The 16,789-nt window shown below is 39.1% G+C and overlaps 1 protein-coding gene across 1 annotated transcript in view; it reads right to left on the minus strand.

Moving 5' to 3' along the window:
• LOC109307679 (chondroitin sulfate proteoglycan 4-like) overlaps positions 1-16,789 on the minus strand; it is a 53,578-nt gene that overhangs the window by 23,747 nt on the left and 13,042 nt on the right. Inside the window, exons 2-6 of the mRNA XM_019531693.1 lie at positions 14,953-15,116; positions 10,295-13,867; positions 9,036-9,506; positions 8,380-8,556; positions 1,975-2,173 (exon numbers count right to left, since the gene is read on the minus strand). Of these exons, the coding sequence (XP_019387238.1) occupies positions 1,975-2,173; positions 8,380-8,556; positions 9,036-9,506; positions 10,295-13,867; positions 14,953-15,116 (4,584 nt within the window). The remainder of the gene's footprint in view (positions 1-1,974; positions 2,174-8,379; positions 8,557-9,035; positions 9,507-10,294; positions 13,868-14,952; positions 15,117-16,789) is intronic.

The following is a 16,789-nucleotide window of genomic DNA, read 5'->3' on the forward strand; positions in this document are numbered from 1 at the left end:
TCATTTGACCCCAGTATTCTTTCCTGCCATGGCAGGGGGTCGGACTAGATGATCTGCTCAGGTCCCTTCCGACCCTACAAACTATGAAACTATGAAACTGGGAGGTCCACTGCAGGCCACTGTAGTTGTAAGGGATTGGCACACAGGCAATTACTAAATTACCAGACACGTTTCTTTTATGAAGAAACTGGCAAGACCATGGGCCCAGAGTTGGTAGAGATAGGATTTAGGGACAGGAACAGACACCAGAGAACAAAGCAGCACTACAGTTCTGATGTGCTGTGGGATCCCTAACCCTAGATACTGGGAAACTTAACTTCCCACTACTTGCATTTTTTTCTACCCAACTTTGTTTCCTAAAGCTGCAGATATTCATTTGCCCTTTCTATACTCAGGGGAACAATTCAATTCTGCAAATTTAGTTCACCACCCTTCAACCACAGATACAGTTTTTACATATAGGAAACTCCCCAGAGACATTTCTGTTAAAATGACTGACTCATTTTTGCTACATTCTTGACCACCTTGACCACTTGTTGTACCTCTTTTCCAGATATTCAAGTACAGCATCTTGATTCTACCATCAAGAATTGCTGTTAAACTACTCATACGTGTCTGTGGTACACACATATGCATGGTAGCATGTTGGATTTATCATAAACTCACACCAATTGTTTCATAGTTACTAGGGTTAGAAGGGACCTGAATAGATCTTCAAGTCCAATCCCCTGCCCTAAGCAGGAACGAGTGCTGGGATCATAATACTCCTGCCAGATATTTATCCAACCTCCTCTGAAGACCCACAAGGTAGGGGAGAGCACCACCTCCCTTGGGAGTCCATTCCAAAGCCTGGCAGCCCTAACCATAAAGTAATGCCTCCTGATATCTAGCCTAAACCTGCTCTCAATCAATTTGTGGCCATTATTCCTTGTTATCCCAGGGGGTGCCCAGGGGAACAGAGCCTCACCTATTTTCCGCTGGTCTCCCCAGTGAGTTTATAGATGGCCACCAGATCCCCTCTCAGCCTTCTCTTGTGGAGACTGAATAGATTCAGGCCCTTTAGTCTATCTTCTGCCCCCTGATCATGTGAGTGGCCTTCCTCTGGACTCTCTCAAGTTTAGTCACATCCCTCTTGAAGCACGGTGTCCAAAACTGGATGCAGTACTCCAGTGTGGCCCGACCAGCGCTGCATAGAGGGGAAGGATCACCTCCCTGGTCCTGCTTGTGATGCATCTGTAGATACACGACAAGGTGCGGTTAGCCTCACTGACTGCTTTCTTGCATTGACAGCTCATGTCCATCCTGGAATTGGGTGAAGTCCCAGTGGAGATTAGAGAAGCGACTGTTGATGTGAGGAAGGGCACTGCATAACAGGAGTCCCTAACCCATGTTACTCGAATAGAGAGAGGCAGTAGACCTAAGGGCTGCAGTGCTTCAGGCACTAATGCTGACAGGTTACTTAAGTTCCAGGCTACAAGCTGCATGCTATTATTACTGTTGGTACTAGACAATCACCGAGACAGAGAGGGAGAGAGAGAAAGAGAGAGAGAGACAGGTGCTGACATTTGGCAAGTGTGGGGCTGTCCAAATGGTGCCCACAGGTTGCATATGGCCCACAAAGGGCTAGCATAGGGCCTGTGGGCCATACACAGCCCGTGAGCGGTTAACCGGGGGCCCAACAGTTCCAGATCACAGCTTTTGGGCATCAGTGTAATACTGACTCAGAAAGAAGTGTCATCTGCTGAATCGCCAGTTCTTCTCCCTGAAGCACATGAGTGTTTCATGGGAGTCACTCCTTAGAGTTCTGACCTGGATCCTTTGCTGTTTATCTTATGAGATGCGACATCAATTGATCAGTGCTTATAAAACTTGGCTATGTTACAAGAACATCCTCTAAGGATTATTTATGTAACTGTACCATATATAGGAATACAGTATTCTGTTAACAGCATGAGGTATTTCTGAACTACATACCATTGTGTACAAACACCAGCTGTCCTTCAGTTATGTGAGCTTGGGTAAAGTTAAGGATGCTTTTGTTCGGAGAAGATTTGAGAGCTAAGTGTCCATTGCTGGGTGGTGTAATGGAGTACACGAGCTCTGAGGGTAAGGAATCTTTATCTTCTGCACATAGATCGTCAACAGTTATTTCAGTGACTGATGCCACCCAAACCTTAAAAAAAAAAACAAAAAAAAAACACACACACACACACAGAGAAGGAAGAATTAAAGGTTTGGATGGATTATCTGTGTCAAGTTGCTAAAGCAGGTAACCCTGTAATCCAGTCAGGCTTATCAGGGGCTGGAATTTTTGACATTTTAAAATCATTTAAAACTACAAGATATTGAGCAGCAACATCCTGCACATCCTGCAAAAAATCTGCATTCGAAAAAACAACATAGACATTCAGTTTGTCTGGCAGTGCATGAACTCATACAGACACAGCAGTTCTATTGTTAGGACTCAGGCTACAAGCCCCAAACTACTTGTTGCAGAACAGTCCATGCCTTGGAGCATCATGTGCCATGTTCTCCACTCTCGGTACAGTTCTTTCAGTTCCCATTGGAGTAAAAGAAAGACAATGAATTAAGGACAATACAACCACTAATAAAAATGAAAGACTTTCCAAAAACATATGTTTTCCTTTACCTCCTGTTTGAAGGAATTATGATCTAAGGGGTCAGTCTTAAAGGTATCGAACAATGCAAAGAAGTGTTGTTATCAACACCACCAACAGATGGTTAGCACTTAGTTTAGGTCATGACCCAACAGAGGGAAAAAAAAACCTAGTATTTGGGAACACTGTGTAAAACTCTTACTTAAATTCTAGCTAGTCTAATTCAAGGAAAAGGTAGCCTCAGGGTATCTTGCAAGGCCCATCTGTTGACTCAGAATTTTGGGCAGAAGAAAAAGCAGTATAAGAACTAACATCTGTGTAGGAAGTGTTGTCTGAGCTGCTTTTAATTTTCGTTGATTATTTTCTGATTTGGACATGAACAGTGACAGCCAGCTATACCCTTTTGATCTGGTTGTATTTTTAATTTTTGGCAAAGGTGCCTAATCCAAGGTTGGGACATACTCATTAAATGTTGAAGTTAATTAAGTCTGTAGATATCCCATACAAATCACACCTACTTGTCTCATTGCTGAGCTAACTGTTCATCTTTGACTTTTACTATACTAAGATTCTTGTAATGGCGCTCTGTTTGCTAGGTCTTTCTTGCCTCTGCCCACACTCTGTTATCTTCTGAATTGCACGATACAAAACAGCTCTTTCGCGGTGATACTAGTTCAATGTCAACAGAAGAAAAAAATCATTCCTGACAAGTTATTTCACTTTATCCAAAATTAAAAAAGTAAAACAATATGGTTTTTCCCTAAGTATTAATTTACCTTTTTTCCTTGTATTTTTTTATTTTTATTTTTTGTTTATATTGCACACACAATAGGGAAGACTACAGTTGAAATCCTGGCTCCAATGAAGTTAATTAAAGTTTTACCACTGACTTCAGAAGAGGCAAGATTTCAACCTACACACATAGAAAATCCCTGACGTGGAAAAAAAAGAAATGCAATTATACTAAGTGTGATTTCTTATAAAGGGACACTAAAAACCTTGGAAGAAAAAATGAAAACATGCTGCACAAAGCATGAAGACAGAAATCGCCTTCTTTTGCAATATTAACTTGTGATACGAGGAAAAAAAAATCCTCCCAACAAATAATTGGTCCCCTTTGAAGCATGGAAAAGTATCCTTCTTAATTTTCTGTAGAAGGCAGTTTTGATTTTTTTTTTTATTTATTTATTTACTGCTAAATTGCCATCTATAAATACATACCATGGTAACTACTGGCAAAAAATGACCACCATATTGAGGCATTAATGGCACTAATTTGGTGACCTATGGTCATCCTAAACTCATGTCAATAGTTACCACACTAATATAAATAGAATATCTAATGTATAGCTTAAATATTGTAAAATATCTACAAATGATTATGCAAATGTATGGCCATTTGTTACTTCCAAGCAAACTGCTTGCTTAGCCTAAAATGTTACCTCTTATTAACCAAATAAAAAGTAGGATATTTTTTAGCTATAAGGATAGTGTTCACCCCAGCATGCTTATGTACAGCGCTGTATGTGTTAAGATCCTATGTGACCTGTAATATGATCCATGAGGAACTATTGGCTGAAATGGACTGTAGGGAGGCAAACGCTTGGAATACTGTAAATACTTTAAAAGTGGCATATTTCCCACATCTGTTTGCATTATTATAGGGTGGAGATCAACATTCTTCATTCTGTTGTTAAGGAGAATGTGTATGGTGAACTTCTGAGAAGTAATTTTTACACTAATTCCACATTTGCCCGACACATTCCACAAGTACAGTACACAAAAAGGTTCATGACCTTGTTTCCTGGAAACAATTCAGTTCTTGCTTAAAGATTTCAGTTACCATACATTAGCTTTCTCCCCTTTTCCCCTGATATCTATTCTATAGATGCAGCCATTTTGATGCCCTGTAAGATTTTTTTTTTTAAATAAATAAAACTGACTTCTGTAAAAAAAAAAAAAAAAAAAGAAATCTATATATATGAAAAGATTGCCCCCTTTTGTCTACATGGAGATATTGTAACATCTTATACTATTATTACTTAAATGCATAAGAAGTGGGAGGAGTAGATCACGATTTTGATCTTTGCACAAAAACTAAAGGTTTTTTTTTCTGTTAGGGGGAAAAATACCCACTGACAGTTATGGCCTTGCATTGAACCCTAAGAATTAGAGCTTTTCATTTTGAAAACTATGAGATTTTTATGTTTGAGCATTAATATGCTTAGAAAATAAGTCTCACAATGTTTTATATTCTGTTTCACAAAACCTTTGTGGCGATTCCTCATTTACTACTAGATAGAAATACTGAATACCTACTAAGGATTGTTCACATCTATTATGCTCTGGTAACTCTTTCAGAATGTATAAAGGCTCAAGAAAAAAGAAAAGGAAAGGAAAACTCTCAGTAACTCTTAAACTCTGAAAAAGTAAAAACATAACCCCATATGTTGGGTTGCTTTTCTTTGTGAGGGAAAAGCCTGCACTGTTCACTCAATCTTGATACTGTTAAGAAGCACTGTGGTTCAGAAATGAACAAGTTGAAGGTATCATTTTATATCTGAGTGTGAAATGCTCGACCCTGGGCAGACTCCTAAGCCAAAACTGAACATCATATATCCATCTGGAGACCACCACAAGTATAATACATATCTTCATATGAACCATCTGTCGTTAATGGATGCTCTTAATGGGGCCTAATATCGTAGCTTCTTTTCCATCTTTGTTATTCATTTAGCTACTCTCTTAATAGCTCTTTTAGGTCCTGATTCTGCTGCTTTTCTTCTGTGCTTAACTAATGGTAGTGCAAGTATCCCTACAGAGACTGGAAGCATGCGAAGCAGGTATGTGTATCAGGTCTTACAGGATCAGAAATACAGGAAACAGTAAAATCTATTGCTTAAAGGAGGGGAGATTTATGAAAGACTGTCATTAAGATCTTCCCACAAAGTCAACAAACTAGTTTTTATGGCATTTAGTTGATCATTCAGTATCACATATTGACTTTTTTATCTCTTAAAAAATATGAAGTAAGAGCTACTGTATTTGAAAAGTAAATATTTTTACCATATTACCATACACAAGTTAAAAGACAACAGAAAACAGTAAAAGACGTTGCTGAGAGGTAAGCACAGCCTGGAACCAGGCAAGTGCCACTTTATGTAAAGACTACATAGGAACTCCCTGCTGATCTCAGTATTTAGCAGGTTCAAGGAAAGTCACTGCAAGCTATTTTCCCATCTATTTGGGGTATTTACACTTAGTTTACAATGATCTTCTTCCAGGAGTACCCTGCGAGATATGAACTGGGCCTTCCTGCCTTTAGAGTGCACACAGCTGCTGTAGTTCTGTATTTGCAGTAGTTCTTCATTTTGGGGGTCTAGGTTGTAGCCATGTTGGTCTAAGGACATAGGCAGATAAGATTCTTCGGGTAAATCCGATATCTTATTCTGTAGTTCTGTATTTTAGTACTTAACTAGTATACAAAAATAGAGTAGGGAAGCTCAGTAAAGGGTCTAAAATGGCCATAAAAACCACAGTCATCAACTCAACAGTCTGGCTCTAAAGCAGGCAACGTGCCCAGCTGAGTGGACTGTATTTTATCTATGGAAAAAAGACTAACATATTTAAGGATTAGTTCTGCTTTTTGTTTATCTTAGGAAGTCTGGTCTTAACATCCCTTTTACAGAAAATCAATGTGTTGTACTGCTGGGTCTCAGTTCCATGACCAGACAGTTCTTCAAAGCCATTGTACATTTTATACAAGGAAAGAGGAAGTGGGAGATCTAGCTAGAAAGCTACCTCCTGTACCTCTGTACTCTATTATCAAAGGATCATTAATGCCTGCTCAGTCAATGTCTGGGGATCAGCACCAATAGGTAACTATCCTCACCTGCAGCATTTCTACTACAGAATGTGTCTTTTCATCCTCAGAGAAACCACCATGTGGTCAGGAAGCTTTGTAAAGTGTTGAAGACTAATATCTTTGATGTCTTGCTGTATGGATGCCTACAGAGCCCTTATCATGAGTTAACTGCCTCTGCTGTGAAGCTGCAAACTTTTACAACTGTTTACTATAAAAATATGGGTCTCTTTCTATCCTTTGTGCAATGCATGGAACTAGGATGCAATTTTGTCTCCAGTATACACAATATGCAAAGACACATAGGGTGGAAGTTTATTTCTCTTTTTTCATTGAAGTGGCAGTTTTCTAGTTATGCAAGTAGCATTACATAGCTTAGTTTCTAGCTATGTACGTAGCATTTTTGCCACTTATGCACAGTTTGCCATTTCTCTACAGTATAGACACAAGTACGTGCACTAAGATTGAGCATGTGCAGTAGGCTACACACTGGCTAGGTATGTATGTGGCTATGTACATGCATACCTGAGCATATCTCCAGGGAAATGTGCAGACTGGGGGGAGGAGGACTGCAAACTGCATGGTGTCCAAAACGACCCTTGCACAGCTAGAAAACCTCCCTGTAGACACGCAAAGGGAAACTAAATTCTGTCCTTAATGTAAAATCAAGAATGCAAATATACTTTAAGTGTTCTAATTTGTAAACTGCAGGGTGCTGTATCAGGGAATGACTCATTCCCTAACCATATAAACTGCCCTCCGACAAATACTCTTCTCTTTCACATCACCTTTAATAAGCTTGCAGCTGGTTTGCTGTGGCCATTGTTTTTCATGATGACCGTATCATGTCTGAGTTTCCTGTACTTCCAGGTCTGTTTCTTTTATTATGTCTGGAGCTGCACTAATGAGTTAAAAGAGGTTACAGTAATGTGAAACAGGTGCGACAAGAACTCATCCCTTAGTCCTTACAAAAATGAGATGGCTAGTTAAATGCCATCTCTGATTGCTAAGACAGGATTTATGCCAACTATACAATCCTCCTGTTACACAGACTATTTGGGAATTAGGCAAGTCAAGCAGGCTTTGAGTGTTATATAAAATTATTTTAGCCCTTCGTCAAATAAAAATATACAAAGGATATGGACATCAGAAAATCTTAGTCAAAGATAAGATGGGGCGTGTGTCACCTGCGCTATGGTAACTGCTCAGGTGCACATTCTTACCCCCTATAAGTTGACCATGGTAGCTAAGCTCTCAATGAAAGATTGGCAAATTACCCTTGTTTAATGGGATACGAGCATGCATATTGGGTGTTACTGCAGCGAAGTTGGTGCACAGTCAAGCCCTGGCTGTTTTCACTCCACAATTAAGTTCGTTGTTTGTCTGTGTCTTAACATACAATACAAGCTGCAATCTGTCTGGCAATACTCAGATGAACTATCATATTTTAGACTCTAACTTTAGAATACTGTGTTATTTTTTAGTTAGAGACTTTTATAAAACCTGCCTAGCTTTTATGAGGGGAACTTTCCTATTTTGTATTACAGATATGACATACTTCATCAATTCTCTAAATCAGACTAAAAAGACATTCTGTTCTCTCGCACCCATGCAAGTTCAACTGTTTTATGTGAAGGATGCACAGAAGTAACACCATGGTTCTGAAAGGGCCTGGGGACTAGAATCTGGCACAATACATGCAAATTACTTTCCATGGTATCTACCTACCTACCAAGCCTATCTCCACAATATCTATATATACTAACTGACTTTTGCTAGACAATAGATATTCCCAGATATATACGTAACTATCTTTATTTCTAGTGTTGGTACTATGTTATATCATGTTAAAATGAAGATTTGTTTTAAATTATAAAGATGAACCTATGCAGAACTTACCCTAAGTACTTTGTTTTTACTTATAACAGGAGCCTCATCATTTACTGGTGTAACAGTCACAAATATAGTTTGGGGCAAGCTTTGTTTCCACAGTTCTGTGTCATTTGCTATGAGAGTAAAATTGTCAATCAGGCTCTCACTACCATCATGAACATAAAAGACTAATTCTTGTTCCACCTGAAAAAGGAAGTAAAAAATTAGGACATTAAAAGAAAATTATTTGAAATGTTAAATGAAAAGCATTCAAGCCTCCAGCTCCATCATCATTCTCTCCCAACTTTCATAACCCCACATTTCAGTCTCTCTCTCAAACATACAATTCCATTTCTAGTATATTAGACCATATTGATTGTACTTGATTGTTCTGAAGTAACCTGAGATACTGAGAGGCATTTAGGCAGTACACTAAACAAAAATAACAAGATCAGAGAAAAAGCAATGTATCCCAAAATACTCATAAAAACTACTTTGAGTACAGATAGCTGATTTTTAAATGTTAACCCCCTCTCAAGGTTCAAACTTGTGACACTGGAGCCACAGTGAGATGCTTTAACCACTCTACTAGCACACCCCTCCAATGCAAATAATTAGTATTGAAATAAGTACAAGAAAAGTAAGTAACTGCATTTAGCTCAAGCTTATCATAGCCACATTACCTGTTTTCTGTTAAATTTAGTTAACTTTATTCCAGGAAAGCGAGAGTTCTCAACATACCCATACTTTGGTGGTTCAATTATAAGAAATTCACAATTGAGTCCTGTGAAATGTTGATTAGAAATTTTTATATAGTCTTCCATCACAGCTTTAGAACCACCTTCTATTACTGTAAAGTTCTGCACTTCTAATGGAATCAGTTTGGGTATGATGTCTACAGAGATGTCTATTCCACTGATCACTTGGATGCTATTGGTAACATCCAATGAAAAATGGTCTTGTAGTTCATCCAAAACTGTCTGTACATACTGAATGGTGCCATCATCGATATCTTGCTGGGTAAAGCTCAAAACTGGCTTTTGTTCTGCACCAACATAACCTTCTTCTGATGCAAACTTCCGAATGTATCCATACACTGGAGGGGTCCTTACCATGAACACTATTTCAGAAGGAGAACTATTTTCATGAACAACCTTAAATACATACATACAGAAAAAATATTATAATAAATATAAAGCAATCAAAACCTTTCACTTTAATCCTTTAGGGGTAAACTGCTGAATATTTATTCACCTATCTATTTGCAAATGTGAACACAATACTTCTCAGAAATTGTGTGTTAGGTAATGTGGCATAAGAGTGTTTCATAAACCCAAACATATACTCTTCTCTCTCTCAAACTAAAAAAAAGCAAAACAATGTTGAGTTAAGGAACTGACAAAGAATTGTGGATTTATGCACTGAATATGGATTTTGAAGCTAGCCAAATAATGTGCTAAAGGAGCCCCCTTGTGGTGTTATTTATTGACAAATGATCTAAACAAGCTGAGAAAATATTTTAAATGAGGGTAGGGCAGAACTTCTCTCTGGTAATCTGATGTAGTTAAAATGTTGAGTAAGATGCATTGCTGGATACACAGCGCTAGCCTAACCCTGTATTCACATTTCAGACATAGTTTAACTTAGTGGTTTGCCTATACTGAAATGTGAACTTCAGTAAGCACATCTCTCAATCTTAATCTTCTTACATACAAGCATTACAGGAATCATAACCTCCCTCTCGAAGAAAGCATGTTTGTGTCAGAATCACTCCCCACAATTAAACATCTACCAACAACAAAACTTAGTGAAAAATGTGCGTTAGAGACGACAGTTTTTTGGAATTAGGAAATTCAAAATAGCTTTCAACACTTGAGAAATAAAGGAGAAAATCTGTTACAGATAGAAATGTTCAGCTCAACAGACCACGTAGGCAACTTACCTGCAGTTTTCCCTTACTGATTTTAACTGATTTTCCTTCTTCAACTAGAAGGTTGTTATTGTGTATGATCCTTGGTGCATGCTGATGACTTTGCAGGTACACATGGACATGCATTCCAACATCCAAATGGATAGCATTAGCATATACTGTAACGTTAAATGCGTCAACAAGGTTGTTACTGTCATCGTGCCTGTAAGTCACACATCCCCTTTTCAGATCAAGCTGGGTAAAGGAATCCATTGCTAGGTTATTTACATAGATCCTTCCATACTTTGGAGGTGAGAATATCTTGTATGTAATCTCTTGATCACTCCTAATGTCTTGGTTTGTGATAACACTAAGGTTAGCTATTGTAATAGTTTTTTCTTTTCCTTTCTGGACCAACAAGCCTGTATTGTTTGCTAGTCTAAGATAGGGATCAGAAGCGCTAACTTCTAGAAGTGAAGATGTATAGTGTTTGCCATCAGTTACAAACAACACAAAGCGTCCATAACTTGCACCCTTGTGCCTAAATAGGACTTGCTTTTGCTCCAGGTCTTCTTGCTTGAATTGATACAGTTTATAGGTGGTATCATTCACTAGCACCAAGTCCCCATTAGGAATCCCACGCCTTGTGTACAGCAACTGACCATCATCAAAATCGGAATCAGGATCATGGTAGCAGAGGTCTGCTAAGGTCAATAACCTCTGCCCATTATTAACTACATGAAATACTTTGTCAACTACACGTACTGGTTTCTCATCATTCTTCAGCATAACAGAGATATTAAATCTAATCTCTACTGATAGGTGTTCTGTATCTGAATCAGAGTTCACACTTGTTCCTGATTCTTTGACAGATGCGACAGCAAGAAATTCATCAAACATGGTCTCAGAGTCATCATGGACATACATAAGGCGCTCATTAATTATATCATGATTAGTGAAAATGGTGATATTATCATTACTCTCTAAAGAATCTGAAAAATTAATGAGTTTTAATTTTCCATACTGAGGACTTTTTGTAACTTTATATTGGAAGACCTTATTATCTAGCATTTGCACAAGCAGTTTTGTTTTTGTTATTAGTTCTCCTTCACCTTCTGTTACAGTCAAGCCATTATTGGTCAAAATAATGCTTCTGAGATCTGCTTTGATGTTGATTTTGAAATCATAGATATTGGATTGCAAATATTTTGTATGAATTAAAAATTTAAATGAATCCTCAGTGTCTTCATGAGGTCTACTGATTAATTCATATTCTACCTTACAATCAGTAATATTTTTTTGGCTAAAGGTTGAACTTTTTTTCAAGGGTTGGTTGTTAAGCAGCATTTGTCCTTTTTTAGGCAGGGACAACAACTTATAACGAAGTTCATTTTCAGGCAGTTCTATATCCATGAGGACAGCAAAAAGATTATCTGAATTCAAGCATTTCTTTTTTGTTTTCTCAATTTCTAGAGGTGTATGTTTCAGTAAATTATACCTCAACCACTTCACTATAATTGGAAACACGAGCTCCTGACTGATTTTGTCTCCAATGCTCACCATAAATTTAAATTGATCTGTAACATTTTCCAGCTGCATTTCTTTGAAAGTACTGCTGTATCTCACTCGGTCACGCTCAATAGAGCGTTGAGAAAAAGAGCTTACTTGCTTCCACTCCCCATTAGAACGTTGCCTTTGAATTTCACCAAATCGGGGTGATTCTGTGACCTCATATCTTATCTCCATCTCTTGGTTGTCAGCATTTGTTTCTACTGCCAAATGACTGAGCATGATCAAACCTGCTTCACCTTGTAGCACTTTTATTCCTGAGTTGTTGGCGACTTTATAATCCAAGGGCACAGCCATGACACGCAACACAACTGTATTGCTCACTTTTTCTCCATCACTCGCTCTCAGAACAATCCTTGAGTTTCTGACGCCAGTGTGGACAAAGAAAATGTTGCCTTCTTTTAAGTCCTCATTAGAAAAAATAGTGACAGCTTTTCCAAGATGCTTGGAATTTTCTAAAAATCCTGCATCTGCATTCAGTTTTCCAAGTACTGAAAGACTGAGATCCACAGAGTCTGTATCTGTATCTGAAACTTTTATTAGGTCAGCAGTCAAGCGTTTCTTTGAGTTCTCCAACAGAAGAAATACATTTCCCTGGGGGAGTGCAAGTTCAGGAGCATCGTTTGTTGGACTTATAGTAATGTTAAACACATGCTGCTCAATTCCTTTCAGATGGGAAGGCATATCTTTTTTACTCCTGCTAAAAATAGAAAAAGTAAAATAATCATACGTGTTCTCAGAGCCATCATGGACATAGAGTACTCTTCCTTGCCACAGGTCTAGCATGGTAAATGTATTCTCCTCCTGCCCCTGTTCAATATTTAATCTCAACTTACCATGAGAGGGATAGTCCTTTATTTTAAAAAGGATTTGAGACTGACGAATCCCATATTTATGAAACTCTAAATTTACTTTAATATGTTTAGATTCAAGTGATGCTTGCCCACCTTCTGGAACAATCAAGTTATTTAGAACCAAGAAATGACTATTATCCTCTTTGCCTTGAGGTCCAGAGGAAAATTGGTTGAAAAAAATGACTGAAGTTGGGACTGCTGTTGCAATAAGAGTCTTTGCAGGGGTCGCAGAAGGACTGATATTAAAAGCACTCTCTACTCTACAACCAGCTGAAATATCCTTTGTAACCAGAACATTCTTTAATGATTTCCTTTCTGAATTGCATTTCAGGTCTCTTAAGCAACCTTTGAAAGATCCTCCTCTGGCATACTTCCCAGAAACTGAAGTTAGCTCTAACTTCATAACTTCTGCCCGTGTGCTGTCATCTATACCACCTATAAAAAGAGGCCCTTTCAGAAGGGGTAGCTTGCTATGTGAAGCCAGTGATGTCTTCATAGTTTCTTCATCTATTGTCAGCTGCAAATATTTTGCAGTAAATTTCAATTCAATGAAGTGCCACTTGTTATCACTGATTGACTTCAGAGAATAAAGCTGTGTTCTACTTTTATTCTTTCCAATATAGGCCTTAATTAGTCCATCCTCAATTTCCATGGCGATGAAATCTCCTTTTTGCCCAGAATTATAGAGCAGTAAGCCTCGCTGAGCTGAGGTCTGCAATGTACACTCGAAAACACCTTCTCCCTGGATGTCCCATAGTGGGAAGGAAACATAGGATTTGGAACTGAAGAAACTGATAGGCTCTTCTTCGCCTGCAAAGAATTCATCACTGCAACCCAATGAAACTTCGTGAACATTTTTAAAACTACTGTAAGGTCTCAGAGATGTTAGGATCTCCCTCTGATTAAATAATACATCATCAATGCATCCTCTGAAATTGGTTATTGCACTGTCAAGGTAAGGAACATCAAGGCTACCATGCCCGCCAATGTAGATTTTATGTTCATCATTGAGTTCATAGAGAATTTCAGCCGTTTTTGCATTGCTTCTGTAGTGTTGATCTATTATGAGAATAATATTATCTTTTTTATGATGTAGTTCCACCAGGTGCCAAAATAAATCATTCAGTTGGAAGCTGCTTTGAGAATGTAGCACTTGTTCCCCTGCTCCCAAGTTAATTCTTAACTGTAAGAGAAAATTTTAATGAGCAAAATCAAATCATGTGAATCCAGAAGAAACTGATAGTATTTAATTTTGTGATGGCTGCTAAAGTTAATTTTCAAACAAATCATTTAAAAAAAATACAAGCATAAAATTATTTATCATAGTTATGGGTGAGCCAATAGTAAACACTTCATATCCAATACAAGTTTTGGGGGGTTTACCTGTCAGTACCATTTTAGCCTAGATGCAAAAGCAGAAAAGAACCATTTTCTAGTCATGATGTAGCCCAAATCTGCAAGAATCCAAGCACTAAATCCTTGCAAGAATAAATGCCCTTACAACAAATGCATGACTTATTTCTGAAAGCTAGCATGGAAAGGTTTATGAGAATTAGTGCTGTCACTAATCCTGATTTGCCCGTCAACTCAATACATGGGTTTATCCAACAGCCATCATTACTTATTATAATTATAAGAAATATGCTGCATATCAACATGATCAAATATCATATTTTCTCACATATCCCAGAATATAATATGCACCTTGTTTTAGAAAGGCAGAATGAAGAAAAAAAGATGTTTCCATTATTATGGCTACATAGAGCAGAGGCAGAGTCTAATCTTTAGATGACTCATCCTCCTTTTCTGCTTAACTCAAGCTGAAATAGGAGGAAAGAAACCAGGAGCAGCTAATAGCAAAACTGCCGTAAGAAAGGTTGGCTTAATTAGTAAAACATCAAGACCATTAAAAAAGAATGATCATTAATACCTCTGGACTGAAAAGCAAGGAGCCATTAAGTCAATTAACTCCCTCAGCTGCCTGAATAGTAAGTAACACAACAGCTGCTGTACTGTAGAGTAGGAAACAAAGCAATGTGCTTCTATCCCAGCCAGCAAATCACATTCCCCACTTTACATACAGGCCCCAATATTTGGGGTATTTGAGGAGAACGGGTACATGCTGTATGTGAGAAAATTGGGTAGTCACTTTAATTTTTTTCCTTTTTTTCTAAACTATGACTATGATTATAACACTATTTTAAAGACTAACATCAAGCAATACAAACCATACCTGCCTTCTGTCTGTTCTGTAATTAAAAAGCATACCTGTACATGTCCTGAGTGCAACTCCACTAAACAATAATCCTTTTTTCCAGCTGCAAGAAAAAGCAATCCATGTGGCTTGCTGGTTCGAAATCTTAACTGCAGGGATGTAAGGGAGGATGATTCTGCTATTTTCAATTCCACAAAGCTGTCACCATAAAATGACACTAAAAGAAAGAGAAGAAAGTAGACAGAGAGCATGTTTACTTACCTAAAATGCTTCCTTGCCATTACCCAAAATATATACAGGGTATCTGCCCTACCCCAATTCACAAATAATGATTAAATTTCCATCTCTGCACACTCCTGCACATCAATCTGGACAGATGGTGCAGCGCACACTGGAAGGTAGATTCATACCATCTTCCAAAAATAACAGGCCTGAAAACCTTTCAGGCATGAACCAAACAAGAAAGACCCTACATCATGCTAAGAGGTACATCAGAAAAAATATATCATGGTTATCAATATTTTTACTGCAAAGTGTCACAGAAAGCCTGTCACAGCTAAAAAATGAAGCCAGATATTCTATTCCTGCCCAGCATCTTAACCAACAGATAGCCCTCTTTACGCTTATTACTAGAATGATATATAGGAAGAAAAAAATATCACATTTACCCAAACTCAAGGTGACTGAGTTTAAGATGACCCTCTCAATTATTAGATTATATATACATGGAAAATCTATAAATTTATCATTATTCATAAACAGAATCTAACCATTGGAGGGTCATCTTAAATATGTTCTCCTGAAATGCTGCAAGTGCTGAAAGCAGTGGTAGGACAGATAGCAGCTGCAGGGGGTAGGTAGGTGGTGGGGGAATCAGGGGCTGTGGACTGCCTCTTCCCCTGCCACCTGCCCCCATGGTGGCTGCCCTTCTGACACTCGCCCAATCTCCAGTGTCTGCGACCCTCTGTCTTCTACTGCTCACCAGTGCCTGTACCCCCAGTCCCTGCTTGACTCCCCTCTGGTGCTTGCTGCCACCACTTTCTCTCCATTGGGGCTCTTGCTCCATCTCTGTTCTGGCTCCCGCCTGAGCAAACAGCAACAGTGGTTGCAGCGGTGGCTGCACCAGACCCAGGCTGCCACCACCACCGCTGCTGGGCAGTGGCCAGAGCTCCAACTGAGGGTAAACTGCAGCAGCAACAGCCAGGGGGTGGGGAATGGTGAGGGAGAGGGACAAGCAGAGGTAGCACTGGGCAGAGGAAGGGGGCAGGCACTGGAAAAGCAGATGCAGCAGGGGGAGTGGTGTGGAGCAGAGGTAGAGGGACTTAAGGGAGGCACTAGTTTCAGCTGAAGCCAGAGCCATACTAGTTATGACCGCCACAGCCTTGTACTTGAATTCAAGACAAGGGGTCATTGTCCCCCCCAACCACCCCATGTTGATTTAGGGAAAAAAACCTTGTCTTGTATTTGAGTAAATATGGCAGTGAACTAAATGCCATGTTGTGGATACTGAGAGGTTCAACTGAAGAGATACAGAGTTTTCAATCATCGTATTAAGATTCTGGAGGGGCTGGACGTGTTCAAGTCAGCAGGTCCAGATGCTCTCCACCCCAGGGTGTTGAGGGAGCTAGCTGGGGTTATTGCAGGTCCCTTGGCACGGCTTTACGAGCGCTCGTGGTGCTCGGGCCAGGTGCCAGATGACTGGTAGATAGCTAACGTGGTCCCCATCTTCAAAAAAGGAAAGAGAGAGGACCCGGGCAACTATAGGCCCATCAGTCTTACTTCTATCCTTGGGAAACACTTTGAAAAGATCCTCAAGGAGCACATCTGTGATGGGCAGGCTTCAGGGACAATGCTCAAGGGCAACCAGCATGGTTTCATTAGGGGCAGGTC

Source organism: Crocodylus porosus, unplaced genomic scaffold (assembly GCF_001723895.1).
Source record: "Crocodylus porosus isolate Cpor-Errol unplaced genomic scaffold, CroPor_comp1, whole genome shotgun sequence".
Taxonomy (NCBI): Eukaryota; Metazoa; Chordata; order Crocodylia; family Crocodylidae; genus Crocodylus; species Crocodylus porosus.